The sequence below is a fragment of the Neoarius graeffei genome, chromosome 5 (genome assembly GCF_027579695.1).
Source record: "Neoarius graeffei isolate fNeoGra1 chromosome 5, fNeoGra1.pri, whole genome shotgun sequence".
Classification (NCBI taxonomy): domain Eukaryota; kingdom Metazoa; phylum Chordata; class Actinopteri; order Siluriformes; family Ariidae; genus Neoarius; species Neoarius graeffei.
This window is the reverse complement of record NC_083573.1, coordinates 112,518,436-112,542,728: the sequence shown is the minus strand read 5'-3', so window position 1 is coordinate 112,542,728 and position 24,293 is coordinate 112,518,436. Positions and strand designations below refer to the sequence as shown.

At 46.3% G+C, this 24,293-nt stretch overlaps 1 protein-coding gene across 2 annotated transcripts in view; it reads left to right on the top strand.

Moving 5' to 3' along the window:
- The window catches only part of LOC132887250 (ankyrin repeat and fibronectin type-III domain-containing protein 1), a 280,949-nt gene that overhangs the window by 242,721 nt on the left and 13,935 nt on the right, over positions 1 to 24,293 (top strand). For both annotated transcript variants that reach the window (XM_060922780.1, XM_060922779.1), the window contains exons 20-23: positions 268 to 433; positions 593 to 759; positions 15,079 to 15,310; positions 15,423 to 15,904. In XM_060922780.1, coding sequence (XP_060778763.1) covers positions 268 to 433; positions 593 to 759; positions 15,079 to 15,310; positions 15,423 to 15,904 — 1,047 coding nt within the window. The remainder of the gene's footprint in view (positions 1 to 267; positions 434 to 592; positions 760 to 15,078; positions 15,311 to 15,422; positions 15,905 to 24,293) is intronic.

Genomic DNA, 24,293 nt, shown 5'->3' with positions numbered 1-24,293 from the left:
TCTTACTGTAACAACAAGAACACAAAAATTTTTCTTTATTTGCTTTTATATTCATGTTCCTTTAACGTTTAAAATATCTGAAATTCTGTTAGAATTACTATGTATTCTAAACATTTTATTCAACAAGTGAAAACCAAAAATTATTTTTGGGCCGAGGATAGAGTCCTGTGGAATGCCGTTGGTAATCTAACTGGTCTCAGTGGCAGTCATGGGATTTTAACTCTCCTCATGTCTGTCTCTCTATGTCTCTGTCTGTGTCTGTCTCAGGCTCAGGATTTTCGTATTTATGTTCATGATGTGCTTGAATTCGGGGAGGGCGTATCCTTTCTCTTGCTCCTCCCACCATATGAGGAAGTGTGTATGCCGCCTGGTCAAAACAACTTCTCCCCTCGATTTGGCTTTTTTACCCTACCTCTCCAGATCTTTGAACTGGGTGAGAACACACACACACACACACACACACACACACACACACACACACACACACACATTTTATCAGGAATAAAATATCTATCTATCTATCTATCTATCTATCTATCTATCTATCTATCTATCTATCTATCTATCTATCTATCCTTCAATCTATGTGTAGTTCATTTTGGAGCGTACTGTCCCAGTTTTATTGGTCAGTATTGCCGTGCATCAGCCAGCTTGGATCTGGAGTCCCTCATTTCCCAGCAGGCTTTGCGTGAGGCTTTTTCAAAGTCTGAGCTGCTCACAGCCAAACAGAGACACCAGAAAGTCCAGGAGCTTGTACAGGTACAGCATTATATTATCACAGGGGTGTGTGTGTGTGGGGGGGCTGAATATAATTTTTATGAACGTGAAAATCTAGTTTGTTTGGAAAAATTATCGTATCCTCAGACTTTGTGTAAATCTCTACATACATAAGGAGACTCAAAAATGTAAACCTAGATCAAACAGCTGATTGAATAGTGACTGTGATTTTTATCAACAGATTACACTGTCAGCTGTAAATAATTTAATTTCAGGTACACACCAATTTAATGAGCATTTTGTGAAACTGTTGCTTCATATAAATGACTTGAAAGAATAAGATTATAAAACAAATCCATAAAATACAACAAATAAGATAAACCATCCATCCACTATCCATAACCACTCATCCTGTACAGGGTTGCAGGCAAGCTGGATCCTATCCCAGCTGACTACGGGTGAAAGGCGGGGTTCACCCTGGACAAGTCGCCAGGTCATCACAGGGCTGACACATAGACACAGACAACCATTCACACTCACATTCACACCTACGCTCAATTTAGAGTCACCAGTTAACCTAACCTGCATGTCTTTGGACTGTGGGGGAAACCGGAGCACCCGGAGGAAACCCACGCGGACACGGGGAGAACATGCAAACTCCGCACAGAAAGGCCCTCGCCGGCCACGGGGCTCGAACCCGGACCTTCTTGCTGTGAGGCAACAGCGCTAACCACTACACCACCGTGCTGCCACTAGCCATTCAATTAAAACGAAATTAATGGTACTCTATCAGAGGAGGAGGAGTTAGTGTGTGTGGTAACCAATGCTGGAGTATACTTTAATGAGTATATCATTAGAGTTTTAAGTTTCTGAGGTCAAACTGTAGTTATCAACTGTTCAGTGATGGAGACTTGAGTGTAAACTGCTCTTAGCAACTGCTGAAAGAACATCCACAGCCAACTTTAGGGCTGATTAAAGGGGAACGGAAGGCACATTTTTTATTATCAAAATTCTATTTCTCTCATTTTAATAAATATAGGAATGTATTTTTGATCGCTATTTTGTCACTGCTATAGCAAGTTCTGAGTGTTTGAAATATGCTCTGTAATATATCAGTCCATATGTCAAATCAATGGCCGTAAACGAGATTCGTTGAGACCTGTGCGAGACATCGTAGGACGGAATTAAAACATACAGCGGAAATCAAAGTGCCTACATCTGCCAACGTTCCCTGTGTCTGAAATCACTCACTCGTTCACTACTCCCTACTCCCTATATAGGGAATTACTATATAGAGGACTATATAGTGAGCTCATTGGTAAAATGAAAAAAACTCTTTCAGACACTAGTCCATCGCGCTGGTATTTACGCCATTACTGTCGCACAATTAAAAGGTGCCAGATCAGGTGGCTGGTGGGTTTTCAAAATAATAAATACATGCGTGTGTTTTTGTGATAAATCCATATTATACTGAGCGTATTTCCCACATTAATCAATACAGAGTACCTGCAGCTTTCAGTTCTTTTTAATCAAGGCTGAGTACTTTCTTCTTTGCCGCTGCCTTTTATTAAAGGAATAGAAAATGTAAAGTAAATACATGCATGGGTTGGTAGCTTGTAATATTGAGAGCCTGTAAGAAAAGTTTCAGGCATGTTTGACCATTGATAAGAAAGTTGTGAGCATTTAGATTAGATTAGATTAGATTAGATTAGATTAGATTAGATTAGATTAGATTAGATTAGATTAGATTAGATTCACTTTATTGATCCCACATCGGGGAAATCCACATGGTACAGTAGCAAGAAAATGTCAAACAGGTAACACCTAAAAACTGAAATAAAAATTAGACAAACGAAAGATTAAATACAGAAGGCTATTTGCGTGATCTACCTTGAAAAGTATAGAAATATTGCCTTATTGAGAGGCTCAGAAAAAAAAAATTGCACATTACAGGTAGACTCTGTGTGTAATATATATATATATATATATATATATATATATATATATATATATATGTAAAAAATTATTTAAGACCTATATTATTGCACATAATAATTGCATCGATGAGAGATGGCAGAGGTAGTAGTGGCGAAGTAGTGCAAATAAAACCGACAAACAGGTTATTGGTGCTACATTACAAGTTGTGGGTGTTCTACAGTCTGACAGCAGCAGGTATGAATGACCTGCAGTATCTCTCCTTCTTACACCGTGGGTGTAGCAGTCTACTACTAAAAGAGCTGCTTAAAGCCCCCACAGCCTCATGTAGGGGGTGAGAGGGGTTATCCATGATAGAGGTCAGCTTGACTAACATCCTCCTCTCACCCACCTCCTCCATGGAGTCCAGAGGACAGTCCAAGACTGAGCCAGCCCTTCTGACCAGTTTATTACTGTAAGTTTCTTGCTGTCCCTCTCTGAACTTCCACAGCCCCAGCAGACCACAGCATAGAAAATCACTGATGCCACCACAGAGTCATAAAAAGTCCTAAGCAGTGTCCTGCACACACCAAAAGACCTCAGTCTTCTCAACAGGTGGAGACTACTTTGGCCCTTCTTGTACAGGACATTTGTGTTGTTCGTCCAGTCCAGTTTGTTGTTGAGGTGAACACCCAGGTATTTGTACTCCTCCATGATCTCAATGTCCAAACCCTGGATGTTCACTGGTGCAATTTGAGGAGCCGTCCTTCTGAAATCGATCACCACCTCCTCTGTCTTGCTGGCGTTGATGCGCAGGTGGTTCAGTTCGCACCAGGCGACAAAGTTGTTGATGACCTCTCTGTACTCCAGATCGTCCCCCTCTGACACACCTCCAATGATGGCTGTATCATCAGAGAACTTCTGGAGGTGGCAGCTGTCTGTGTTGTAGCTGGTCAGATGTGTAAAGTGTAAAGAGGAAAGGAGAGAGCACTGTACCCTGTGGAGCCCCCGTGCTGCAGACTACCACATCAGACACACAGTCGCGGAGCCTCACATACTGCGGCCCATTAATGAGGTAGTCGATGATCCATGCAGCCAGGTGGCAGTTGACACCAGCTCCCTCCAGCTTCCCCCTAAACAGTGATGGCTGGATTGTGTTGAAAGCACTGGAGAAGTCAAAGAACATGACTCTCACAGTGCTCCCAGTGCCCTCCAGGTGTAAAAGTGACCGGTGTAGCAGGTAGATGACAGCATCATCTACACCAATGCCTGGTCGGTATGCGAACTGCAGGGGGTCCATCTCGCTGTTCACCAGGTGTCGGAGGTGGGAGAGAACAATCCTCTCCATGATCTTCATCAGGTGAGATGTTAAAGCTACTGGCCTAAAGTGGTTGAGCTCTCTTGGGAACTGGAACCACACATGATGTTTTCCACAGAAGTGGAACTCTCTCCAGACTGAGGCTCAGGTTAAAGATGTACAGAAGTATCCCACAGAGCTGATCTGCACAGTCCTTAAGCAGTCTGGAGTTGATACCATCAGGGCCAGCAGCTTTCCTCGTCTTGATCCTCCTTAGCTCCTTCAATACCCGATTAGCTGTTATGGAGAGGCGAGGGGTGTAGCCGAGGTGTGAGTCCTGTAGAGTGAGGTCAGGGGTGGAGTGTGTGGATTGGTCTGGCAGGGAGTGGAGGGGGGTGATGTGGTGTGAGGAGGGAGCTGTTGGTGTCAGAGGTATTATGAGGGGAGGGGGTGGTGGTGGAGTGATATCACAGACAGGTCAGGACTATTGTGAGTAGGGGAGGGTGGGGTGGCACAGTCAAATCTGTTGAAAAAGAGATTCAACTCATTTGCCCAGTCCTGGCCTCCAGATACAGGGCCCCTCCCACTGTCCTTTGTGTGGCCAGAGATGGTTTTCAGGCCTCTCCATACCTCTCCGGTGTTGGTCCCCTTGAGGCGCTCCTCCAGCTTCCTCCTGTAGCTGTCCTTGCCTCTCCTTATCCCCCTCTTCAGCTCCCTCTGCACTCTCCTCATCTCCTCCTTGTTGCCAGATTTAAAAACCCTCTTCTTCTCGTTTAATAGGGCTTTTAGTTCAGAGGTTACCCAGGGTTTATTGTTGGGAAAACACCACACCTTCCTGACTGGCACAGTGTTTTCAACACAGAAATTAATGTAATCTGTGATGCAGGTTGTCAGGCTATCAATGTCATCCCTGTGCGGTTCACACAACACATCCCAGTCCGTGGTGTCAAAGCAGTCCCTCAGTGCCATACTGGTCTCCTCAGACCAGCTCCTTACATACCTCTTGGTGGGTGGTCGTTTATTCACCATAGGTATGTATGTAGGGGACAAGTGAACCAGATTGTGGTCAGAATGGCCCAGCGGGGGGAGGGGTGATGAACTATATGCGTCCTTGGTGTTCACATACATTAAATCCAAAGTTCTATTGTCTCTGGTGTGGCATTTCACATACTGAGTGAAGGTTGGGAGAGTGGAGGACAGGGAAGCATGATTGAAGTCACTGGAGATTAGTAGCAGGGACTGGGGGTACAATGTCTGAAGCTTTGACACTGTAGTGTGTAAGAGCTCACAGGCTGCAGCAGCATCGGCTGCTGGGGGGATGTACACAGTTATCGCGATAACGTGCGAGAATTCCCTCGGGAGGTAATATGGCCGAATGCTCACCGCTAGCAGTTCAATGTTTTTACTGCAGTACTGCTCCTTTATCCTGATGTGCCCCGGGTTACACCATCTGTCATTCACAAACATCGCTATACCCCCTCCTTTCCTCTTACCGCTCTCCTTGGCTTTTCTGTCCGCGCTCACGAGTTGAAATCCGTCCAGAGTGACGTGTGAGTCCGGTGAGAGTTCATTCAGCTATGTCTCTGTGAAGCACATAAGGCTACACTCCTGGTACTACCTCTGCAGCCTGGTTAGCGCCGTTAGCTCATCCATCTTATTAAGGAGAGATCTTACGTTTCCCATGATGACAGACGGTTTATACCGTCTTTTCTTCTCCCGGCATTTCATTCCAGCTCTGCATCCCCTTCTCCTTCTCCGTAATTCCGCGGGGATCACCGGTCTTTCCACGGGGAGTACCTTGGTGTTGCGCAGTGCTAACAGCTGCTCCCAAGTGTAAACAATGGCGCTGTGACTGAAAGGGTCCGCTGATGCAGATTTAACTAGCCCCAGAAAGAAAAAGAGAAAAATACGAATGCACAGTCTCACGAGTAGTACATCCCTAGGTGCACACTTCCGACTGTGCAGAAAGAAACATGAAAAAAGTACAAAAACATACCAAAACACACAAACACACTCGGAGCTACTGCAACTAGCTGCCACTCTTGCGGCGCCATCTTGTAAATTTTTGTATCGTTACTTTAATGCCACCAGGAGGCTGCCATGTTACCTGTTGGAAGCGCGATGCGTGATGTCATTTGGGCGCAAGGCTGAGTGTATACTTCAGTACTGAAGGGGCAAAGCGAAAGGTGACAATGTCGATTTTTTCACTATACGTCTGAAATAGTGTATTAATGAGCTGCAGCCCTGACTTATGGACAAACCTCAACTCTTTACCTATAAAACAAGGCTGAAACTATGCGTTATACTACTCATTAGCACGCTTAGCATGCTCTCAATTCATTCATGAAAAACTTCCTCATCAAGATGTCCCCAGGCTAGCTGTGGGTGGAGCACAGAAGCACAGCAGGCGAGAGTTGATGTTTACACAAATACTTTATTGAGCTTTTCAGCTTGCTTGCTTCCTTCCTTCCTTCCTTCCTTCCTTCCTTCCTTTCATCACTCACTCACTCACTCACTCACTCACACATGCATTGTAGTTGGGGAGAGAGCTCCCTTTCTCTGCTCTCTCTCTCCTTTTATGCTCCATCCCTGTAACAAACAGTGACACACACACACACACACACACACACACACACACACACACACACACACACACACATTAATTGACAGCAAGTGGAATGACTTAGCCACTTACCTTCCCCGACCCCGCCCTCCATTCACAGACTGCTGCTTGTCCACGCCCCCGCTGCCACACTAGCCTACTGTAATTACCGTATTAGGCAGTCCAACCCTCGTGGCAACGCAGACATAGGGGAAACAAATACTGCTTTACAGGATTCATGTGAACATTACAGGAAGATGCACTTGTACGAAAAAAGGCGGAAATATTGCCAGAAACCCCCGAGCTGCTGGTACGGTCTGGATTTATTTGGTAAAATTCATACATGTAAAAATACAGTATAAATAGCACCGAGGACAACACAAAGTATAAAATACACTTATTTCCAATGTGGTCCTCTTGATGACAGCAGGAAACAAAATATAAGAGACAATAATACATTGACAAAATTGCATAAACAATGATGAAAGTCATAAACAAAAAAAAATGCTAACTGTAATTATCACAGAGTCCAACTAGATTACAGAAATAGCACCAAAATGATTAAAAAATAGTTACATACACATCATAAAACTGGGTTTGGAATTTACTGCATAAAAAATGTTTCACGTGTTTGACTCGATTGCAGTGATGGAGGTCGGCTATTCCACAAACATATTCCTGTAAGCCTAAAAGAATTCCGAATGGTTTCCGTAAACTGTGACGTCACTTACAGTACTCAGCCGTATTTGACAAAATGGACCACAGCACCAGCGACATTTCTTCACTGATTTCCTCGAGTATTTTGGACAATGACACGAATAACGATGATGATCATGAAAAACAAGCATAACCATATCAATGAGTTACACACAAGTGAACAATATTTATAGAGTTGTTTTAATTTGTCATTACTGAGGCTTTTCTGACAAACACTGAATCAAAGCAAGACACCCAACAAACATCAAGCCACTTAGCTGCATCAGCAATTATTACGTTTATCAATCAAATCAATCAAATTTTATTTATATAGCCCTTTACAATAACCAAAAGGTACCCAAAGTGCTTTACATCGAAGCCATAAAACAGAATACCAAAACACATAAAAACAGGTTTTGACTGCGGAAGGTGCCACAATGCTGCCGGTTACCAAAAGCCTTTCAGAAGTACATGAAATAAAACAGACGAAACAAACCACCCCTCAAAAACAAGACTCCCCTAGTCAGGATTGAACGCCAGTCTAAAAAAGTAGGTCTTCAACTTTGATTTAAAAAGGACGAGATCAATAGTGGTGCGAATGTCAGGGTGCAGATTGTTCCACAGTCTGGGAGGAGCAACAGATTGTGTTTTTTTATAATTGATCCCAGAGGTAACATGTACAAAGAAAACAGAATAGGACCGAGAATAGAACCCTGTGGCACCCCACAAGAGAGGGATGCATATGAAGAACAGAGGTCACCAATCAACACAGCGGAGCTCCTATTTGCCAAGTATGACCTAAACCATTGGAGAGCAGTGCCACGAATGCCGACATACTGCTGTAGGCGAGATAGAAGGACTACATAGTCAACTGTATCAAAGGCCGCTGTGAGGTCGAGCAAGATCAGCATGATAGGATTACCGGCATCCACAGACAGAGCGATATCACTGTGCACCTTTAACAGTGCTGACTCAGTGCTATGTCGGGATCTGAAACCAGACTGGAATTTATCAAGAACAGAATTTCTCTCTAAAAATGACTGTAATTGAATAAAAACAACTTTTTCTAAAACCTTAGAAAGAAAAGGCAAATGGGAGACAGGCCTAAAATTGGACAGAACAGAAGGGTCAAGATGTGTTTTTTTTTTAAGGAGGGGCCTAACTACAGCATGTTTAAAGGCAGCTGGGACAGACCCAGAATTAAGACAAGTATTTATAAAAACAAGCAAACTTGACCCAACAGAATTAAGAACCTCCTTCAAAAACTTGGCCGGAATGACATCTAAGGGACAGTTAGTGGGTTTCATGCCACTAACCACCTTCGTAAAGAACGACAGAGAAATAGTCTCAAACCAGTCGAAAACAGCAGACTGTGTAGGAGGAGCATCCACATCATCAAGGGACGTATCAGTGTTACTGATATTCTGTCTGACTGATGCCACTTTGTCAGTAAAGAAACAGACAAACTCTTCACAGGTTGTGGCAGAGGCATCAGACAGAACAGTGGGGCGTGGATTAATAACAGAGTCAATAGTATTAAATAACAATCTAGGATGATGAGAGCTATTGGCTATAATGGAAGACAGATATTTGGACTTGGCCTCCTTCAGAGATCTCTGGTAAGCAGCTAAACTGTCCCTTAACCAGCCCAGGGATACATGCAGTTTGTCCTTTTTCCACTGCCATTCAGCCTGTCTACATTGTTGCCTAAGCAGACGGGTGTGATCATTCAACCAGGGATCTGTCTTGATCTTAATGCTTTTTTGCTGAAAAGGGGCAACAGAATCCAGAATCGCAGAACAAGTAGAATGGAAAGTGGAGAGTAGACTCTCTGGGCAAATGGAAGGAACCAGCCCACTGTCAGCATGCAGCTGAGAGTCCCTAAAGGCAACAGCAAACTCTCCAGCTGTCGATGAAGTAAAAATACGGCGTCTGTGAGCTAAGGAAACAGGCTTATTGGCAGGTGGGGGAGCAGCAAAATCGAAAACAATGGGGGGAGTGATCCGAAATGGCAGTGTCCACTATTTCTCTGAGGGAAACTGAAAGCCCGTGAGAAATAACAAGCTCGAGTGTGTGCCCATGCTCATGTGTTGGTGCATTAACAGACTGGGTGAGACCAAAGGATTCCAAAAGGCTTTTAAACTCATTAGCCAGTTGATTTACTGCACAACAAACATGAATATTAAAGTCTCCACAAATCAATAATTTATCAAACTTTGCAATCAAATCAGACAAAAACTCAGAGAACTCTTGAATAAAGTCCTTATTAAATTTGGGAGGACGATAGACTGTGGCACACAACACGGGGCAGGCGAGGACGATCACAAACAACTACAGTTCAAAGCTGGAATAATTATTAGCAGTTAACATTCGGCATCTAAAACTCTCCTTAAATATAGCAGCCAGACCACCACCACGACCAGCAGCTTGCGGGGTGCTGAAAAAAAGAACAGCCGGGAGGGAGGAGCTCCGAGGAAGTGCTGTTCTCACCTGGTTTCAACAAGGTCTCTGTAAGCAGGAGGAAATCCAGATCATGTGTTGTAAAAAAGTCATTTAGAATAAATGTCTTATTTGTGAGAGATCTGGTGTTAATCAGCGCAATATGAGCTGAGCAACGGCAGACTGATGAGAGGAGCGGGTGAGCGAGCGAAGATTCCCCGGCACACAGCCCCGCTGAAAAGTCCGCACTAGCCGACAACATGGGAACAGCACCCCAGTGTCATGGAGAACCGGTCGGAGCCACCGATACCTGTACTCCGTGGAACTCCGCAGATCGTAGCTCCTATAGTCCGTGGAAAATCTGGCTAATAAACGACAGGGATCGTGACAAGAAGAAGCTAGGTAAGATTTAAATTTAATGAGAACTCCTCCTCGCTTTCCACGTCTTCTGCGGCGACTGCTGTGAGGTAGGCAGCAGGAAAGACGCCGTAGATGTAGTGGTATAAACGCCAGAAAAGGCAGAGGCATCTTTGAATGTCCATCAGAGCCGCAGATTGGCAGTTTTTCCAAAGACTTACGAATATTAAGAAGTGTCAGGCGATCATACACCTGCAGTGGTGGCACACTCCGTATAACAAACAACAAACTCAAGAAAAACAACAACACACTCAGCAGAGGAAGACGGCCAGCCAAACACACAGGCGCCATCTTGGATCCTAATCTCCAAAGGAATGCCCAAAGGAACTCAAAATAACATATATAGATTTAGGCGCTGCCTAAAAGCGGAACTCCCATCGGTTTCTGGGTTGTAGAATTTTCTTATATCATAGACAACCTCTTATGTTTTATTTATTTACTGTTAAAGTTGCTATTATACTGTTTCCTTATGTTGTACAAAACATATACAGAAAGAGAATAGCTCTGGCCTGATGAGTAGAGTCAGGGCAGTGATTTTATTTATTTCACACTTCACTACTCACTTCACTAGTTGTTGGGTTTCCTGTGGTGGAGGCATGCACAGGACCAAAACCGTCAGAAAACAACTCAATGGGTTTCTTTATGTATCCACACTCTATGCCTATGCGGCTCTGCTCATGCAGGCCAAAGGCCTGCGCAGGAGCTCCACTATCACGCTTAATAAAAAAGTTAGGGAAGCCATAAAAAAATGTTTTCTTACCCTTTGAACTTCTCTTTTGCGGACTACTGACCACATTGTCTCGTTTCTCTTGTCTGCTTTTTGGCCAAAGATTGTGGGAACCGCATCTGGACTCAGCGCTGGTGTGTACAGTATTCCTAATGCCCAGTGCATCTGAGTTGTTTGAGTGAAACAATTTTCTTCAAAATGTTCCGAGCACATGAGCTGTGTAAAGCAGTGTTTGTTTCCCCTCTTTCTGCATTGCCGTGGGGGTTGGACTGTCGACTACAGTAATTACGGTAGGCTAGCCTGGTGACGTCTTGATGAGGAAGTTTTTCATGAATGAGTCGAGAGCATGCTAAGCATGCTAACAAGTGCTTATGCTGCCAGGAACATGTAAAAACTTGCACACTTGCCTCTTCAACAGATTTCGGTCAGTCAGATTGTATGCAGATCTGTTTGTAGGTTGTCTAGCAAGGTTACAGTCTGCAGAATGAGGCGTCACGGCAGTATGACTTGTACCGGGGATCTCATCTCATCTCATCTCATCTCATCTTATTATCTCTAGCCGCTTTATCCTGTTCTACAGGGTCGCAGACAAGCTGGAGCCTATCCCAGCTGACTACGGGCGAAAGGTGGGGTACACCCTGGACAAGTCGCCAGGTCATCACAGGGCTGACACATAGACACAGACAACCATTCACACTCACATTCACACCTACGGTCAATTTAGAGTCACCAGTTAACCTAACCTGCATGTCTTTGGACTGTGGGGGAAACCGGAGCACCCGGAGGAAACCCACGCGGACACGGGGAGAACATGCAAACTCTACACAGAAAGGCCCTCGCCGGCCACGGGGCTCGAACCCAGACCTTCTTGCTGTGAGGCGACAGCGCTAATCACTACACCACCGTGCCGCCCTGTACCGGGGATATAAATATGAAAAGTTACCTCCCTGCATTCAGTCACATATGAGTAGATCAGCTCTTCACTCTTCCCTCGCTGTTTATCAGTAACATCAGTATTATCTTTCCCCCTCCACTTTTTTGTTAGAGAAATGGAATTTAATTTTTTTTTCATATAAATTTTAATGAAATAATCTCCAGCCAGGGGCAGCTTCAAGTCTTACTCACTATGCGGAGCTTCCATGTCTTGTGCCCAAATGATGTCAGAGCACTGCTGGAAACGATTGAGGGGATTTTTCTGATTAGTTAAAATATTTTCAATGGCGGCCTCCATGAAATCATCCATGATGGGGGAATTCTGCATAGAAACTGACTTTTGGAGATGGATATCTTAAGGCTCACTCACAATCCACCGTACGTGCTACTACGGGCGGTCTACAGTAAAAAATTTGGCAAAACCGTGCTTGAGACTTGCGCGACACTTGCATGTGTTCAGTGCTGTAGCAGGTCGCAGACTGGCTGTGAAGACTTTTGGTCTTGTGAAAAATCTGCATGCAAATTCTGCAGGTCTTGCGAAAAATCAAGAACGCATACACTACGTGCAAAATCCGTACTCCTTTTGTACATCTGAACCAAGTCAGCAGCACGGCTAGTAGGGACTTTGCAATGACAGTAAGACGCACGAGTGACACACGGTCATTGTACGAGTGACATGCCTCAGAAGTACGACACAATTATTCCACACTTGCTATTTGTGCGGCCCGCAAAACAGAAGTACATCTCACTTTCTACCCCTATGTGTGGCGTGCATGCAGCGCACGCAACATGAGGGGCAAGACTCTGGGTATATATACTGGGGGAGGAACCAAGGAACTGATCATGTAGTGTGTAGCATTGTAGAAGGGAAGAAGACCACCTCATTTGCTATTTTTATTTGAGTATATGTTAATTTACCATGCAAATGTCAAATAATAAAACATGAGTATAAGGGAATAACACATTTTATTACACTGTAAAGAATCCCAACTAAATAGCCCAACAGTTTGAGCACTGAAACACACTCTGACTCCGAGCTGCTGTCCTGCTCCTGCTGAGTGGTGGGACGGGGTGTCGGGATGTCCTTGTCCTCATCACTGAGCATGGCACAATGGCCTGACAGCGATGATGGGATTGCAGTGTCTTCACTTCTGGGCGTCGTTAGCAGAAACATACATGAAAATCAGCATATATAATATTAATTACATAAGCATATAGATACTGAAATGAATGTTTAAAGCATGTGTATTTACCTGTGGAAATCCCTCTGGCGGGCTGCTGTGCCTTCTGCCGGCTTGAAGGCAAACTCCTCCCTGTCCGTGCAGGGCTCGCCGATGCTGCTACCATCATCAGACTCTTCCTCCTCCTCCCCCTCTGCTGTTTCAGGCTGGGTTACTTCACTTTTGCTCACTTCTTCTTGGGTCCCATTTTCTAAACTTTAAACTGAAATTTTTCAAATTTTTCCCACAAAATATCCATTGTTCTTCAGTCGAAAGACAGATGCAGAATGCTGCAGACACGCTGGTTTTATACCCATTCCTGGCCTGCGTCACACGCAAGTTATGAGTGATTGTCACGTGCTAATTACGTGCATCACACACGCTTCACAAACGCGGCCCGAACTCGTAGCACAGGAAACTGGTAAAATGCAAGTCACACACAATCCACACTCACTGAACACACACTGATCACGTGCATCAGACACATGCTTTCCATGGGCTAACGGTGCAATTTTTCTCACACCTCAAGGAAGTCAGGCGTGCAACCTGTACTTGACAAGTACTTTGCCTGTACTCCTCCCCCAAACTTTCCCCTGAGTTCACCGCAACCCTGCAGCACAGCTGCGAGCTACCAAACTCTGCAACCTGTGCGTGTTCAAAACACTTACAGCGGGTTGTGAGTGTGACATTAGTTGTGTGAGCTCCTTATTTTCAATTACTCACATGAATTGTTAGTTTATATCATAATCTATCTTCATAACTGTATTTGAAAAATGGGTTTTCTTTTCTTTTAAATCAAATATGAGACTTTTAATTTGATTTCTTTCAGTGCAACCGCAATGCATGATGGGATATATTGCTTTGGTTAGTGAGCATCATTGTACACTCCTTTTCATGATGCATTGTGGGATACTTTGAGTGCACTATATAGGGTGTAAATAATCCTCACTAAGGTTTTGGACAGCACTACAAAATGGCAGCCCCACTATATAGTGCCCTATATAGTGAGTAGGGAGCGATTTCCGACATAGGAGTAGTCAAAAGATGCGCACGCCCTCTTTTGAATGCTGATGTAATCAAGCTGGAAGTTTTGTTTGTTTTGATACCAATCATGAAAGTTTGAAAAAAGTAGGCAGTAATCGTCATTTAAACTCATTTTTGTGCAATATTTCATTTGGAAAACAGTTTTCAAAATGGCAGCACTGACACCTGGCTGACACTTCACATTTTGAAGTCTCACACAAGTCTCGTGAAGGTCGCGCGGATAAGCGACGCCTGCCATGGACCAAACGAACTACATTCAACATGGCTAAAAACCGAATAGGCCGATAAGTATAATGTTTAATTGCAATTAGTTGCCAATACAAGTCACGATATAAGGTTACTAAAACCAAAAACGTAATTGAATAACATGTTAATTAAGAAATAAAGCAAGTTTAAAAATGACTTCAGTTCTCCTTTGTCTATTCCTGTTCTGAGACTATGAGCCATGGTGCAAGAAATGAGAGCAGCACCTTCTTGAGTGGGATGGATACCATCCTGCCCTAACAGGCAAGCCTTGCCGTCATAACTACTCCAGTTATCTATAATGCCCACACTGTTTTCAGAGCACCAACTGGACAACCAGCAGTTCAGTGACCATAACCTGCTGTAAGCTTCATAACCACACTGCATTGGGATGGGGCCAGAGCATACTACAGCATCAGACATCACCTTCGCTAATTTAACCACCTCTACAAAGTTACTCTTAGTAACCTCAGATTGATGAAGGCATATATTGTTGACTCCTACATGAATAACTATCTTTGAAAACGTATGCTTGCCTAAGACCCAAAGATTACCTGCTATGTCTGGTACCCTGGTTCCCAGTATACACCTGACTAAAGCTGCGGGTGCCCCTAAAGGCATTTATACCTGAGGAAAATATTTGCACAAAACTTTACTGAAAGATTGATAAATGACAACTAAAATGTTTCAGCAACATTGCAAGGATCTTTATAAAGGTTCTGTAAAACATTCTCTGAAAAAATTCTTAATGCCAAAAGTTCAATATTTTGATAAGCTTTGTGTGTGTGTGTGTGTGTGTGTGTGTGTGTGTGTGTGCGCGCGCATGCAGCAGGTGGATGAGATTTGGCGTGAGGCTCGTTGGATGGTGGAGGTGTTACAATTTGCTCGTTATAAACAGCAGCGTGTTGGTGTGAATCTTGGCTCCATCATCGACTTTAGCAAGGAGAACATTGTTGAAAAAACACCTTCTACCTCTTCCCAGCCTGACTATCTCCCTTCACCTGCCCCCTCACCAGTCAATACACCTGCCCCTTCACCTGGTAGTGGCCGCAAATACCCTGGTGAGAAACCTTCCGCCTCTCCATCTCTTATCTTATTATGCTATTAATTGCCCCAGTGGGTTTTATTGCCCCATGTGTTTGAAGTTGAACGTATGGTTTCTGTTCTCTGTAGATCCTCTGTCTGATGATGAAGGTTCCTTGGAGGTCTTCCTTACTCCAGATAGTGATTATAGCTCCAGCCCACGAGAACTTGACCTCCTTCCACCATCACACCCCCTTCCTTATACACACACTCTTGCTCAGCCAGATGTGCTGTGCTCAGGGGGCAGAGTCAGAGTAGGGTCAGAGCTGATAGACAGTGACTTTGTCCTGCCAAGTCGTCAGATCGAGCTGCTGCGCATCACAGAGAAAAAAACGGCCTTGTGTGTGCGTACCAGCAGCCTTGAAGCCCCACCCACTCCATCAGTGACAACACCAAACCCCTCCCCTTCAAAAGTTTGGGTGCGCCCTGTACCTACACGCTCCTTATCGGAAGACAGCGGGAGGAAACAGAAGTCCTCCCACTGCAGAAACTCAGCTCACAGATCCTGCTACTCAACAGTCAGGATTTATCCACAATACCACACGGGGCTTCCCAAGGAGACTAGTGTCAAGGTGAGGCACAAAAATAAAATAAAATAAAATGGTGTTTTAGTTTGCTATATATTTCAATAGTCAATATACTAACAAAGAGCATCAGCTGAGTATTCTGGATAAACTGTCCAGCTAACAGGTTTGCAGTGTTAAAGGAGGACATCACTAAGGCCAAGTTTACATTAGACCGTATCTGTCTCGTTTTCTTCGCGGATGCACTGTCCGTTGACATTAAAACGCCTGGAAACGCCGGGAAACGGGAATCCGCCAGCGTCCACGTATTCAATCCAGATCGTGTCAGCTCCGGTGCTGTGTAAACATTGAGAATACGCGGATACGCTGTGCTGAGCTCTAGCTGGCATTGTCATTGGACAACGTCACTGTGACATCCACCTTCCTGATTCGCTGGCGTTGGTCATGTGACGCGACTGCTGAAAAACGGCGCGGACTTCCGCCTTGTATCACCTTTCATTAAAGAGTATAAAAGTATGAAAATACTGCAAATACTGATGCAAATACTGCCCATTGTGTAGTTATGATTGTCTTTAGGCTTGCCATCCTTCCACTTGCAAGTGGTAAGTGATATGCACTGAGATCACACACAAAGCGGCTCAGTCCCGAATCACTGCTTGTGCGCTTCACTCGCGCGCTCTGTGAGCTGCGCAGGGCCGGAGTGCGCACCCTCCAGAGGGCACTCGCTGTTCAAGGCGGAGTGATTTGGAGCGCAGGATGCCTGCGGAGCCGAGCGTATCCGTGTATTGGCGTTGCTGTGTGCACGCGAATCGTGTATTGGTGCTGCTGTGTGCACGCTAATCGTTTTAAAAACGTTAATCTGATGATCCACTGATACGGTCTAATGTAAACCCCACCTAAAGGACACCACAGCTGCTAATGACAAACTAGGGATGAGTTGATACGTCACACTGACGATTCGAGAACCACACTATTGATTATTTTAGAGCTGGACTGATGACAATGTTAGCACTGTTTTAAGGATCTTAACTTTGCAAAGATGACCAAACAGAGCATTGTTGAGCCACACAGAGGGTTATATAATCATACTGAGGATTCTAGAATCACAGGTTGAAAATTTTAGTGCTGTACAAAGGATTGTACCAGCAAGCTGGTCTAGTGGTTACTGTGGGTGGTAAAAGAGAGCAACTGGACTCGCTTGAAGATTCTTGAAGACGTTTCACCCTTCATCCGAAAGGCTTCTTCAGTTCTGTCTGACTAGTAGGGAGTATCAGGTATTTATCCTCTCATGGATGAAAAGCTCATCTAAGGTGTCGTTGAGTCATCCTGTTGGTGTGGGTTACTGGGGGCTGGATGTGAACGGCCTCGAGAGTTGTTAGGGTGATCAATGGATTGCCCGTTAAGGTGATCAATGGAATGCTGATTCTCTCTGTCCTCTTGTGAGTCACTGAAAACAGCTGGGTTTTGGTGTGCATTCAGTTGTCTGGGAAGTGTGCCAAGGACTGCATTGTAGGTGGCTGATAAATGATGTCTTAGACCCCCACCTCTGTTCAGTGATGGCCGTTCCAGGTTGACAAAAATGGCTTCTTTAATTCCTCGCTCATACCAACGATCCTCTCTGGCTAAAATGCGTACGTTGCAATCCTGAAATGAGTGTCCTTTGTTGTTAAGATGAAGGTAGACAGCAGAGTCCTGGCCTGAGGAACTGGCTCTCCTGTGTTGAGCCATACGCCTGTGAAGTGGTTGTTTTGTTTCCCCAATATACGAGTCCGTGCATTCCTCACTGCACTGAATTGCATACACTAGGTTGTCCTGTTTGTGTCTGGGTATTCTGTCCTTAGGGTGGACCAGTTTCTGCTTCAGGGTGTTACTGGGTCTGAAATGTACCGGAATGTTGTGTTTGTAGAAGATCCTCCTGAGTTTCTCAGATAGACCAGAAATGTAGGGAATGACAATGTTCTTGCGTTTGTTCCTGTTATCCTCCTTGTCCATTATGTTCCTTTTTCTGTTCTTGAAGAAAGACCAGTTGGGATACCCGCAGTTCTGAAGTGCTTTCTTGATGTGATTCTGCTCCTTCTCTTTTCCCTCTACCATTGTAGGGATGTTCTGAGCCCTATGTTGCAAGGTCCTAATGACCCCCAATTTGTGGACAAAGGACACTCATTTCAGGATTGCAACGTACACATTTTAGCCAGAGAGGATCGTTGGTATGAGTGAGGAGTTAAAGAAGCCATTTTTGTCAACCTGGAACGGCCATCACTGAACAGAGGTGGGGGTCTAAGACATCATTTATCAGCCACCTACAATGCAGTCCTTGGCACACTTCCCAGACAACTGAATGCACACCAAAACCCAGCTGTTTTCAGTGACTCACAGGATGACAGAGAGAATCAGCATTCCATTGATCACCTTAACTGTTGCCAGTAGGGCGATATATGTGGAGACTTTTGTAATGACACACTGAGAACGAATAGCACTTTTATTTTGATACTTGTTCCTGCCATTTCTGCTTAGCAACGGTTGCTTCCTGCCTTGTTCCTATCAGTTAAAAACAGTTCTCGCAAATGTAAATTCTGATCGTGAGCAGTGCTAGAAGCAAAGTCGTAAGTAAAATTTGTTGTTAAGTTAATAAATGATAGATTAAGTTATGTTAAAAGTTGAAAGGGAAGATAATAAATAGTTTAAAAAGACTGTTTTTATTTACATGTATGTACAAGAATACATGTAAATAAAAACAGTCTTTTTAAACTATTCAGTGATGGCCGTTCCAGGTTTTTTTTTGTCAACCTGGAACGGCCATCACTGAACAGAGGTGGGGGTCTAAGACATCATTTATCAGCCACCTACAATGCAGTCCTTGGCACACTTCCCAGACAACTGAATGCACACCAAAACCCAGCTGTTTTCAGTGACTCACAGGATGACAGAGAGAATCAGCATGTACAGTATGTACAAGAATACCCCTCCTAGAACTGCCACCTTATTGTGGTGGAGGGGTTTGTGTGCTTGAATGATCCTAGGAGCTATGTTGTCGGGGGCATTATGCCCCTGTTAGGGTTTCCCAAGGCAGACAGGTCCTAGGTGACAGGCCAGACCAAGAGCAGTTCACCAAAAAACCCCTATGGAGAAAAAATCCAGGACCGTGACGTCGCCCGGTAGGACGCAGCCGGGGCCCCACCCTGGAGCCAGGCCCGGGGTTGGGGCTCGTATGCGAGCGCTTGGTGGCCGGGCCTTTGCCCATGGGGCCCGGCTGGGCTCAGCCCGAAGAGGTGACGTGGGCCCGACCTCCTGTGGGTTCACCACCCACAGAGGTAGCAGTAGGGGTTTGGTGCAGTGTGGATTGGGTGGCAGTCGAAGGCAGGGGCCTCGACGACCTGATCCCCGGACACAGCGGCTGGCTGTTGGGACATGGAATGTCACTTCGCTGGGGGGGAAGGAGCCTGAGCTTGTGCGGGAGGTTGAGAGGTACCGGCTAGAGATAGTCGGGCTCACCTCCACGCACAGCTTGGGCTCTGGAACCCAGCTCCTCGAGAGGGGCTGGACTTTCCACTTCTCTGGAGTCGCCCGTGGTGAGCGGCGGCGGGCTGGTGTGGGCTTCCTTATAGCTCCCCAGCTCAGCCGCCATGTGTTGGAGTTTACCCCAGTGAACGAGAGGGTCGCCTCTCTGCGCCTTCGGATTGGGGAGAGGGCTCTTGCTGTTGTTTGTGCCTACGGGCCAAATAGCAGTATAGAGTATCCGGCCTTCTTGGAGTCCCTGGGAGAGGTACTGAGGGGTGCTCAGACTGGGGACTCCATTGTGCTACTGGGGGACTTCAATGCTCACGTGGGCGATGACAGTGACACCTGGAGGGGCGTGGTTGGGAGGAACGGCCTCCCCGATCTGAACCCGAGTGGTGTTTTGTTATTGGACTTCTGTGCTAGTCACAGTTTGTCCATAACGAACACCATGTTTGAGCATAGGGGTGTCCATAAGTGCACGTGGCACCAGGACACCTTAGGTCGGAGGTCGATGATCGACTTTGTAGTCGTGTCATCTGATCTCCGACCCTATGTCTTGGACACTCGGGTGAAGAGAGGGGCTGAGTTGTCAACTGATCACCACCTGGTGGTGAGTTGGATCCGCTGGCGGAGGAGGAAGCTGGACAGACCTGGCAGGCCCAAACGTATGGTGAGGGTCTGCTGGGAACGTCTGGCCGAGCACTCTGTTGGGGAGGTCTTTAACTCCCACCTCCGGGAGAGCTTTTCCCAGCTTCCGAGGGAGGCGGGGGACATTGAGTCTGAGTGGACCATGTTCTCTACCTCCATTGTGGATGCAGCTGTTCGGAGCTGTGGCCGCAAGGTCTCCGGTGCCTGTCGTGGCGGCAATCCCCGAACCCGGTGGTGGACACTGGAAGTAAGGGATGCCATCAAGCTGAAGAAGGAGTCCTATCAGGCCATGTTGACCTCGGGGACTCCTGAGGCAGCCGACGGGTATCGGCAGGCCAGGCGTGCTGCAGCTCGGGCAGTTGCGGAGGCAAAAACTCGGAACTGGGAGGAGTTCGGGGAGGCCATGGAGAAGGACTATCGGTCGGCCTCGAAGAAATTCTGGCAAACCGTCCGGCGCCTCAGGAGGGGGAAGCAGTACTCTGCCAACACTGTTTACAGTGCGGGTGGGGAGCTGTTGACCTCGACTGGGGACATTGTCGGGCGGTGGAAGGAATACTTTGAGGATCTCCTCAATCCCACCGTCATGTCTTCCACTGAGGAGACTGAGGCTGATGACTCAGAGGTGGACTCGTCCATTACCCAAGCCGAAGTCACTGAGGTGGTTTGCAAGCTCCTCGGTGGCAAGGCACCGGGGGTGGATGAGATCCGCCCTGAGTATCTCAAGTCTCTGGATGTTGTGGGGCTGTCTTGGTTGACACGCCTCTGCAACATCGCGTGGCGGTCGGGGACAGTGCCTCTGGAGTGGCAGACTGGGGTGGTGGTCCCTCTTTTTAAGAAAGGGGACCGGAGAGTGTGCTCCAATTATAGGGGAATCACACTTCTCAGCCTCCCAGGGAAAGTTTACTCCAGGGTACTGGAGAGGAGAATTCGACCAATGGTCGAACCTCGGATCCAGGAGGAACAATGCGGTTTTCGTCCTGGTCGCGGAACACTGGACCAGCTCTATACCCTTCATAGGGTGCTCGAGGGTTCATGGGAGTTTGCCCAACCAGTCCACATGTGCTTTGTGGATCTGGAGAAGGCATTCGACCGTGTCCCTCGTGGTATTCTGTGGGGGGTGCTTCGGGAGTATGGGGTTCGGGGCTCTTTGCTAAGGGCTGTCCGGTCCCTGTACGAACGGAGCAGGAGTCTGGTTCGCATTGCCGGCAGTAAGTCAGACCTGTTCCCAGTGCATGTTGGACTCCGTCAGGGCTGCCCTTTGTCACCGGTTCTGTTCATAATTTTTATGGACAGAATTTCTAGGCGCAGCCAGGGGCCGGAAGGAATCCTGTTTGGGAACCACAGGATTTCATCTCTGCTTTTTGCGGATGATGTTGTCCTGTTGGCTTCTTCAAACCAGGACCTTCAGCATGCACTGGGGCGATTTGCAGTCGAGTGTGAAGCGGCTGGGATGAGAATCAGCACCTCCAAGTCCGAGGCCATGGTTCTCGACCGGAAAAGGGTGGCTTGCCCTCTCCAGGTTGGTGGAGAAGTCCTGCCTCAAGTGGAGGAGTTTAAGTATCTCGGGATCTTGTTCACGAGTGAGGGAAGGATGGAGCGTGAGATCGACAGGCGGATCGGTGCAGCCTCCGCAGTGATGCGGTCGCTTTACCGGTCCGTCGTGGTGAAGAAGGAGCTGAGCCAAAAGGCGAAGCTCTCAATTTACCGGTCGATCTACGTTCCGACTCTCACCTATGGTCATGAGCTTTGGGTAATGACAGAAAGAACAAGATCGCGGATACAAGCGGCTGAAATGAGTTTCCTTCGCAGGGTGGCTGGGCGCTCCCTTAGAGATAGGGTGAGAAGCACAGTCACTCGGGAGGAGCTCGGAGTAGAGCCGCTGCTCCTCCACATCGAGAGGAACCAGCTGAGGTGGCTCGGGCATCTTTTTCGGATGCCTCCTGGACGCCTCCCTGGGGAGGTGTTCCAGGCATGTCCCCCCGGGAGGAGGCCCCGGGGAAGACCCAGGACACGCTGGAGGGACTATGTCTCTCGGCTGGCCTGGGAACGCCTCGGTGTTCTTCCCGAGGAGCTGGCCGAGGTGTCTGGGGAAAGGGAAGTTTGGGCTTCCATGCTTAGACTGCTGCCTCCGCGACCCGGTCCTGGATAAGCGGAAGAAGACGAGACGAGATGTACAAGAATATTTCATTAAACTTTATGTGAAGTTGAGCCTAATGTTAAAACAGTCAAACTTTATTTTTTGTTACAGTTTTCACCCTGTCATGTAATGTAGAAAGCTTCAGTAAACAATGCCAGTGTTAACTACGTCACAGACTCCTTGTCATTGCATCAGGGTTTAACTGGCTGTATAGCTACAGTTGCTACACTGCAGTAAGGACAGCACAGTGAAAAGACTGAGAAGTTAACGTTGAGCATTGAGTCAAGATGAAAACTCGATCTACTAAGTCCGTAGAAAGTGGAAGCAGTTTTCATTCATCTGCCTCATCAACCAGTGCTCTACTTCGTGCACGAGCAAAAGCAGCAGCAGCTGCTAAAGTGTGTGCTGAATATGCTGAGCAAGAAGTCAAAGCTAAGATAGAAAAAGTCAAAAAAGAGACTGAGATTGAAACACTCGTCGTGTGCCGTGAAGCAGCAGCAGCAGCTGAAGCCGAAGTAGCTGTCTGGGAGTCAGCTGTTACAGGAGACAACAATTATATCGTGCTGGATGAAGCAAATTCAACAGAACAAAGCAAACTTGAACGAACAAGCGAATACATTCAAACTCACTTCCATTCCACCAACTCTGTTCAACGAACAGCCATGAAGGCTAGACCTCAGCCAATTCAGCCAACTATACATGCCACTCTTAGTTATAGCCCAAACAACCCCTTTGCTTCACACCATCAGCTGCCTGTTTTTTCATGTGACAACACAAATTATGTGGATTTCACAGATGATGACTTAGACTATGCTTATGTTCCACCAGCAGCTAAAGAGTCAATCAGCCAGAATCCATTTACCAGAGAGGGGGCTCGGGCAATTCCCAAGACTCTCACCTCACAGATGACTGACCTGAATGTTGCGGCTCCAGCCTTCAACCCTCAGTCAAAAAATACTCAAAGTATGCCTGCAACTGAACACCTGGCACGATATTTAGCTCGACATGACCTAGTGAACACAAGTTTGTATGAGTTTGATGATAAACCTGAAAATTATCGTGCTTGGCTGTCATCATATAAAAATGCCACTCAAGGACTTGGTCTCACAGCCACTGAGGAATTGGACTTAATGATGCGATGGCTTGGAAAAGAATCCAGCAACCAGGTGAAACGTCTCCATGCAGTGCACATAGCAAGTCCACAAATAGCACTTGTGAAAGCCTGGGAACGTCTTCAGGAGTGTTATGCAGCACCAGAGGTGATTGAAAAGGCCCTCTTTACCCGACTTGATGAATTTCCCAGAGTTTCAGCCAAGGAAAATCTGAAGCTACGAGAGCTGGCTGACCAGCTGATGGAAGTGCAGTGTGCTAAGGAAGATGGCTACTTACCAGGCCTGTCCTACCTGGATATGACGCGCGGCATTGAACCTATAGAAACCAAGCTGCCTTATGGACTCCAGGAAAAATGGATCTCAGCCGGTTCTAAGTATAAAGAAGCAAATGGAGGACGGTTCCCACCGTTTGATTACTTCACCAAATTCATATGTTATGAGGCCAAGAAAAGAAATGACCCCAGCTTTGCCTTTTTAAATGCCACCACTACATCATCTGTCAGAGCTGAAAGTGTCCGTCCTAAAACCATCAAGAAACCCAATGCTGTTCATAAGATTAATGTCGCCTCCGCAGAGTCAAACGCCTCCAGTGATCCGAGCAAGATCTGCCCGTTACATGCAAAATGGCATCTGCTTTAAGTGCTGTAGCTCAACCAACCATATGGCAAAGGACTGCACTACAACAGTGAAATGTTCTGAGTGTGATAGCACCCAACATGTCTCAGCTATGCATCCAGGACCAGCACCACAAACCACGGCTCCTCTGACCTCACCACAGCATGGCGGGGAGGAAGAAGAGGTAAACAACACCGGTGAAATCAGCTCAAGCTGCACGGCAGTATGCGGTACAGGACAAGTCGGACGGTCATGCTCCAAGATATGCCTAGCAAGGGTGTACCAGAAAGACCACCGAGATGAAGCCATCAAGGCCTACATTGTGTTAGACGACCAAAGCAACCGGTCGTTGGCCAAGTCCAGTTTCTTTGACAAGTTCAACATTCACACTGAGCCATATCCTTACCAACTGAGAACATGTTCCAGT